Below are 8,391 nucleotides of genomic sequence, written 5' to 3'. Positions count from 1 at the left end.
TGATTTTATGTGTTATATTTATTGAAAAAAGAAACCCTACATCAAAGGTAAGGAGTCAAATTAAGATAATCAGGCACTAATATAATGACAAAATGCATAAAGCCTCAGGAACAGGCCAAGTATGGAACAATATGATACAATAGCTGACGGTATCACAGCTGAAGTCACACAGCGTCAGTAGTTTTGTTGCTAGTGAGAATACACAAAGAAAATACATTTCAAAGCATTAACAAGTATGCAAAAGCATGTAAAATGCTCATGTACATTCATTTTTACAGAAAAAAACATGCAAAATCCCCAAATGGCTGTTTTACAAGATGCTGAAGTATGTAACAAATACACTACAATGCATACACTATCCAGGCTGCAAGCCTGGCAAGCTGTCTTAGCTTATCAACCCTTAACCCCCAATTTTACACAACATAGTTGAACTTTACTCCTGTTCAATTCTCCATTTTTAATGTTATTCATGCCTGTATAACTTTGATACTTCCTATCCAAGGGTGCAGCTTTGGAGGCATGCTGACATTCTTGGACAGAATGAGTGCTGCACTCCATGATAAGTGCTAAGAGTTTCAGGTTGGATTGACTTGCAGTGAGAGCTGATTTCGGTATGTAATAGATCTTAAGAGTTTAAGGACACTTCATATTATGCTGTAGATAAAAACAAATGGGTCCCTGTCCTCATTTACGCAGGCATACTTCGATGTTTTTTGGTTGTTTCTCACTTCTGGGCCTCTCCTCAGGCTGTCGAGGACTTGTTGGTCATGCGAGAGTTGCTCTGTTCGGAGCCTCGGTCGCTGACTTTAAGCTTCATGCACGACTGCTTTTCGTCCATTAACATCTCTGTCGTTACGCACCAGGAGCACAGACAGGACTAAAGAAGAAAAGAAACTGTGAGGCTTAGGCTGCGAGAAAAGAGGAAGAGTGTGAACACTGTTCGCACTTTGACAAAATAGTGACTGATTCTTACAGCCTTTTTTTTGTTGCAGCCTTGGAAATATTTTATCACTGTAAGAAATAAGCTTATTCTCTTTCTGTTGTATCACTACTACTTTCTTTATGGTAGAGCTAAAGCCAGCAGCTAGTTAGGTTGGCACAGAAATTTAAGCCTTGTCTAGAAATACTCCAAGTTAGTAAAAGTTAAGAAAAATTTCTGGGACCAAACACTGAGGCATCACTGAGAGTTAAAATCACTAAATGCTCTTTCATCTCCATACTACCGTAAAGATTTAGCATGAGGATTAAACTATTTTCAGTAAAAGTTCATACTGAGGATATCTGGTGGGCTGAGACAAACAGCATCATATGGCAGTAAGAAGAGGCCAAAAATGACTATAAATCAGCCTAGGGGTTGATATGTCATCACTTAACTAAGGCTACGTTCACACTATAGAGGGCCATGTAATACATGGCCCTCAATATAAAGACTTCGGACTTTACGTTTCCCAATTTTTGCTTTAAGATATTTTGTTATTTACATAATAATGTAAATAACCTAATAATTATCCTTATTGCTGTTTTAGAGAGGAGCGGTGCTTCAAAGGATAGTTGCAGATTTCTGTCAGAATCTGCAGATTATACAGTACAAATAAAATGTTAACGTTTCTCCAACGTTGTCTTCCCAACAGTTTCACTAACATCTACGCGGGATGGCCAGGAAGCGTTCGCGATGTCTTCTCGGGTGCTTCTCCGGAGCTGATAATTGGCGTCTGTCTCGTGTCAGTGACATAAAAGACGGATTTAATGCGACCTGACCATTCAAACAGCAGTTGTTTTCTAAAACATCGGATATGTATCGGATTCAGTACCACATACGAAAGTGACCCAGATTGGATTTGGAAATATCGGATTTGTGTCGTTCACACTGTCATACCATGATTGGATATGGGTATAGGGTAAAAAAAAAAATCGGATTTGATGCGCTTTCGCCTGCAGTGTGAACGTAGCCTAACAGATGGCTTAATTTTGTGTTGTAAAGACAAAAACCTGTGTCCACACGGGGAGCGATTAGTTCATTGTGCATTGCTTTCGAGCTGATGGTTGATTGGCTATGATGTAGTGATCACTGGTATCGCTGGTTTTCCATTAAGTGATAGTACCTGGTATCAGGTACTAAAATGGTACCTGCTCAGATGGAGTTCAAAGCGATCTGACCAGGTACTAAAATGTGACATCATCAGACTGCATGCCACCGAATGGCTGGTCAGTTCTGAGAGAGTCTCGTTCACAGAAATCAAAACTGTCATTTTTGATATCCGACATCGAGGGAATTGGTTACAAAAAGCAACTCCCACGAGTCTGACGAAAAGCCACAGATCGAGCAGCAGGTATATTGTTGCCTCGGTGTCCGCCTTTGTTGTAGCGTTCGTGTTATGGGAGGCTCGGCTGCGTTGCTATAATGATGACCATGGTACTAGATTGTAATGGAAAACCAGGTGATCCAAGTTGAGTCCATCTGAGTAGGTACTATTGGAAAAGGGGCTCTGCACACTCATTGGTAGTTGCTTCAGTTGCTTGTCTCTATGTTGAGAATATTTTATTTCGGGACCTGCCTACTTTGAGGTACCAGAATCTTTTTTGCCTTTCGTCACTTCACATTTCGGAAGTCAATGTGAATCACTTCCTGTGTGGATGCAGTTTAACACCAATAAACAAAATACATTTGCACAATAACCAAAAATTAAAGCCTTTTTTGAGTGAGTTACACTTTACCCTGAAGCAGTTCTTGAAGCGCTTGCTGACCATGTAGAGGGCGATGGGGTTGATACAGGAGTTGACAGATGCCATGTTGATGCCAATGTAGTCCAACACCAAAAAGAAACTAAAATATGTCACAGTGGCATATTAGTCTTCCACTTCACACTGTCTTTGGGGCAAGTTTTTTATCTACTAAATTATCATGACTTCCCCTCCATACCTGAGCAATTCACACCGGTTTGGATCTTTTTCGTCATAGATGGTGAGCTTCAGGATACGGCTGAGGTGGAGAGGCAGCCAGCACAGAGCAAAGACTAAAACCAGACAAAACACTGTCTTCGCCACCTCCCTCCGCTGAACACACACAAAAACACATAAATTACAGTTTGGCACTGAAGTAGCTGTGGTGAAACTTAAGCCTTAAAGGAATTAGGCATCATTGGAAACATGTTTTCCCCTCAAAATGTAAAACATTTGTTATCAAATTGAATTCAGTAGGAAATGGGAGTTTCAAATTAGGCAGAAAACAGTGCAGAACATTACTTTAATAGCATTGTCTGTTTGTCATTCTATTACATTAGGAAAAATATCACTTTAACTCAACTAAATCTGTCGTCAGCAGTCAACGACAAACAGGCCTAATAAAGTGAGTTTTCACCATCTTACCTGTTTTAAATGGTCGCTGAGCGCAATCTGCACGCCATTCTTCTTCCTCAGCATCTCACAGGTCATCAGGGTGTAGAAAATGGCAGTGCAGGCCAACGGCAGGCAGAAATACACACTGAACAGCCACCAGTCCTTTGCTGATTTATAAAACTGCACAGAGAACATAGCAGGACTGCACTGGATTAGGCACAAACATCTGTGCTGGAAATCTTTAGTTAAAGGTGAAGTATGTCAGAAGCAGATGGAGTTTAATGGTGTGTAGCCACGGTCTGACCTGGTTGACTCTAGGGTGTGTTTCAAGTTGCTGTTGACATGCTTTTACAAATCAGTTTATCATAAGGCCCCAGTGGGAGTAAATGTATCATTCTTTTTACATGAAGATAGACGAATGTAATGGCAAATACATTATATTAATCCATTAGCTATTACGCTACACATAATCAACCGCTGTAGTGTTTTCTGTCACGCAAGTTCTAATTCTTATGATCCATGACTTTTTTTCTTTTTGACAGTGTTTCATTTCTGGGAACTCTTCCTAACCCCGATCTAGTGGGGAAGCTGTCACAGTCTGATTACGCGTGCTTGTGGTTTTAAGTGTACGTATAAGCGTATGCACACACATGTACACATTCACCTCTGCGTCTGTCCATATAAGTATGTGTTATACGACATACAGCTATGTCAACACGTATTATTTTTCTGCACAGCGAACCACAGACCTTTAAAAGTCAGTGTGTTACAGCTCACCCTCATGAATTCGGTTTTCTGCACGGGGTGCAGCAAGCAGATCCTCAAATGTTCTCCTTTGTAGTTCATGGTGATCATGTCGAAGGCTATCGCCTCTGGCACAGCCAGGATGATGGATATTATCCAGATGAACGCTATCTCGATAGCCATCCATTTTGGAACTCCGATCCCTTTGATACGGCTCCATGAGGCCACGGCACGATACCTGGAAGATGCGTGACATGTGGAGTCAGTTAGTTAAAGGAAGAGTTTGATGGCTTGGGAATGTACTTAGTTGCATTTTTATTGAGAGGCAGCTCATAAGATGGCTATCACTGGTATATTTACATGGTGACTACATTGTGCAATAAAGCAATTATGAAAAATATATATAACTCATCTGTTTAAAATGTATTTATTCTTAAAGTTTTGCATTAGAAGTGCATGACTCATGCAGCTAGAGCCACTTGCTACCTGTTAGCCTTACCTCAGGTAGGTCCACCACTACACTGGGTCTCTCAACCACGTTTTTAGTGTTGGCATTTTTAACAGAAATACAGTGGCTTCCTGTGTAGTTAGGTGATCTACCCATTAGTTCTGTGCTTAGCACTGTCTGTATCTGTATGACACACAAATATGTTTGCAGCTTGCTAACATGAAGTTGCTTACTTGTAATGGCAAAAATGCTAAACCTGAGGCTTCCAAACAGTAGTCCAGAAACCATCGCCATGGTGACTACGATACAGTGTGACATAAGTTACTGTTTTAATTCTTTCGCTTTTGGAATTTAAAAGAAAAATTGTGGATTTATCACCAAGGTGTCTTTCATACACTTTTTTTGGTTTTGGTTTATTTGTGCCCTTTTTATGTTCACCGTTCAATAATAATTCATCAAAGTTGACAGCAGCCAGTGGGAACAAGAGCAAAAGTGAGGATACAAAGTCACTGCTTTTTAATTGCAGTTGCGGCATTGAAAAAAAAAAAACAAGCAAAGATTGTTGTTCATTTGCCATGGCTTCATGCTTACCTGTCAATACTCAACGCACACAGACTCAGCACTGTAATCCCCACTGAGGATTTCTGCACAAATGGCACCAGCTTGCACAGAGTCACCCCGAATGGCCAATCCTCCGCCAGGAGCTGTATAGAGAGAGAAAGAGTTGATGACAGACTTAAACCATGGTAGGAAAGGAAGCAAATTTACTATCCCCCATTTTTACTTAGCCTCAGGCATCCAGTGCAGGCCAGGCATGTGTGAACCTGAACTTATCGTTCTTTTCTTGCCAGGTTTAACATTTTGGTCTTTTCCTTAAAACCACGAGTCCTGTTGGCCTCGGTTTAAATTCCAGGCACTGTGACCTAGTGAGAACACTCGCAGAGAAGAAGAAAACTCTGCTAAGCATGAAAGATATGAAACCTTTCATGCTGTCTTTGGATGGGTGTCTGGAATGTGATTGAAAACCTATTAAAATCAGATGTGGACATGTTTCTCTCCGTACCACCCCGTCTGTCCTGTCTTTGCTATGGTATGCGGCTGTGACCTGTTGTTTTAACATGCTTGCCCCCTTACCCAAATATACAGACGCTCTTGGTTCTGTCTCTCTCACTCACTCACACAAAAGGAGCCCAACAGATTAAAACATACCAGAGACATAAGGGGATATGGAGGGGCTCAGAATCCAGTAAGGTAATAACATTTTGAAAATTATGTGGAAGCCTGCTTTTACAAGCATGTGTGTGTATGTGTGCTCATGAATTTAATAAGAATATTTGAGTACTTGTCTGGGATGCAGCTAAATATTTGTGCATGACGTCACAAAGTTACAGTTAAGTAAAAATAATGTTAAGCAGCTCATGCTTTCCTATGACTTAAGTACTGTTCCTATGCTATTCTGCAGTTTTTCTCACCTTATAAACATTAATGGGAATGGCGATGATGATATGCAGCAGGTCTCCAAGTGCCAGGCTGCCGATTAGTATATTTGGCCCGTTATGCATACACTTATTCTTATAGATGATCCTCAGAAGAGTGGAATTCCCAATAATACCGATAACGAAAACCAGGCAGGACACCACTGTGTTGATGTACTTGAAAGTGTCTCGGATTTCTGTGGGTCCGGTGCACATGGGTGGCAGGCGGCGGCGGGGCATGGTGCTGTTGGGCCGCACCGCACCCTGCACATCTCGTTCCACGAGCCCTAGTTTCTGGGTAACGGTGAGAGGCTCCTGGGGCACTTGTTTCTTTGGCTCCAGCTGTCCACTGGCCACAAGTATGTGGACTGCCAAAGTGAGTAACTCCAAGCAGAGGAGATGAGTCCTCATCCTTTGATTTTGACTGTGGCTTTTATCCAACAAACGGCCTGCAGCTGATCTTCTTTAGAGCTCCTGAAACATAGATTAGAAATACTGTGAACAGGCCTTTAGAAGCTGAAAACAGTTTGTACTCCACACCCCTCAAGTTTTTCTTTGATCAGAAATTAATTTTAAAAAATGTGTGTGTTTTAAATTCCCCCTAAAAAAACCCTTAATGAATTAATAATTCAAATCATTTTTACTTCATATTTTTCATCTGGCACCCCAACTTCAGGGACTCTGCACCCTACCTGTGGGGCCACACCACATTTTGGTAACCACCTCTTAGTATTGTCATAGTAGTATTACAGTCAGCTATTAGTTGAGGAATTTGAAGGTGTTGAAACTTTAACTTTGGCTAAAGGATCATTTTTATTTCCATTTTTTTTTGAGAGAGAGAATAAGGCAGAGTGTTTTTATTTCAGCTTTCCTTTGTATCTAATGTAGAAGGATGTCAAAGTCCCAGTAGATTCAAAAATGCCTTTAGGTTAGTTTCACTTCTCGTGGAGGTTTTTGCGTCGTTGTACTAAATGTTCAGGGGTAAATTACAAGGCTGTTTTTAGAATTCCTACCCTGAACAAGGAAAATACAACTGTTAGAATATTCAATTAACAACGGATGAGTGAAACAAGACATAAATACACTAAGGCTGTAGGTTTCCCCATTTTTATCGATTAAACAGTTAATTTAACACAGTCCCTAAATGAGTCAGTTAATGCTCTCCAGTTGCTCTTGTTAAAGTTCTTACTTACCAAACTCTGAAGTGGGAATTCTCCGATATCTGCGTCTCTTAGTTTAAAGTTCCTCAGTAACTCTCAGGCTCTCAGAACAGAGAACATTTCCTAAAGCAGAGGAATATTGTTCCAACAGTGACAGTTCAGTCATCTCCAACAGCAGCAGTCCTGTCTGTCACTGGGGCCAAAGTTAATGAAAAAACTTACAGTTGTGTGACTCAGTGGCTCCAGTCCGCAGTTCTACTGGTGCTCTCCTCTCCAGTACTGGCTGCTGAGTCTGGGTGTACACAGTCTCAAGAGTCTGCAGGGTTGATCCCTGCCCCCCCTCCTCCACACCGCGCAACCCCCAACCCCTCCTCTTTTTATTTAGAGGAGGGAGTGAGGGAAGATAGGCAGGATGTTCATGTTATTCATCAAAGTGCACCAGCATTAATGAAAGAAACGTGGTAAAAATCAGTTCACAGGAGTGAACTGTTCACACTGTGGTTTTGTGGTAATTTATGTCTCACAATAAAAAAAAAATTTATTAGGATTCCTACAGAAGTTCACCATCACAGCTTTATCTGGCCTGTTTAAACGATTTCCCCTCTAACTGTGCAAGTTATCAATATCTGACATGAAGGTATTTCATTTAATATATGTCCCCAACAGTTATATTCCTGTCATACTATCAGACAGCTAAGGGTCTGCACACAAACTCCAAAAAATGGTTCCATGAGTCTCAAAATTTCACCTGTGAAATTTGTTGAGAACTGCCACACACGTTTACACATAATAAAGTAATTTAGTATCCAAAACAAAGTATTTTAATATCAGTTTGAACTATAAGATCAGTAGTTCTATGTTTTAAGTTAAATTGTGTCACATTTAAACACCATCCTGATGGGTCGAGGGTAAAGATGAGATAAAGATGTTGCTAGTAGTCTTTTAAAACCACTGTCTGTATGACACCTTTTGATACCAGTCTTGATATTGCCACCATGGGCCAACAAAAAGTACTAAAAATCTGAGATAGAAAAATTCCCAGAGTTCCTGGAGTGGCCACATGAGACCTAAAGCAAGTTGTTCCACATTGACTCGCACATTAAAATGTACAAATGTAGAGTGTTAAAAAGTATTTAGTTCTGACATTGTACCCCTTTCATAATTTTTTTGTGGCTCAGCCGTTTGGATTTTGTTAAAGGATAAAGTTGAAGGTGTGGCTGCTTTGATT

The 8,391-nt window shown here is 40.7% G+C and overlaps 1 protein-coding gene across 2 annotated transcripts; it reads right to left on the bottom strand.

The window, feature by feature from the left end:
* Positions 1-7,440, bottom strand: LOC102778294 (endothelin receptor type B-like). Of its 2 annotated transcripts, XM_087831822.1 has the most exons (9): positions 7,386-7,439; positions 7,197-7,286; positions 6,001-6,477; positions 5,120-5,232; positions 4,114-4,318; positions 3,367-3,516; positions 2,921-3,054; positions 2,716-2,824; positions 1-877 (listed from the first exon to the last, which is right to left on the bottom strand). In XM_087831822.1, the coding sequence occupies exons 3-9, from the start codon at positions 6,412-6,414 to the stop codon at positions 743-745; spliced, it is 1,260 nt and encodes a 419-aa protein (XP_087687948.1). In that variant the 5' UTR covers positions 6,415-6,477; positions 7,197-7,286; positions 7,386-7,439; the 3' UTR covers positions 1-742. The 2 variants fall into 2 exon arrangements, with proteins under 2 accessions (XP_087687948.1, XP_087687947.1); XM_087831821.1 differs by having other exon boundaries at positions 7,197-7,440.
* Between the last annotated feature and the right edge of the window lie 951 nt (positions 7,441-8,391).

The sequence above is a fragment of the Neolamprologus brichardi genome, chromosome 18 (assembly GCF_056152115.1).
Source record: "Neolamprologus brichardi isolate AB-2024 chromosome 18, ASM5615211v1, whole genome shotgun sequence".
Taxonomy (NCBI): Eukaryota; Metazoa; Chordata; class Actinopteri; order Cichliformes; family Cichlidae; genus Neolamprologus; species Neolamprologus brichardi.
This window is presented reverse-complemented; position numbering and strand designations above follow the sequence as displayed.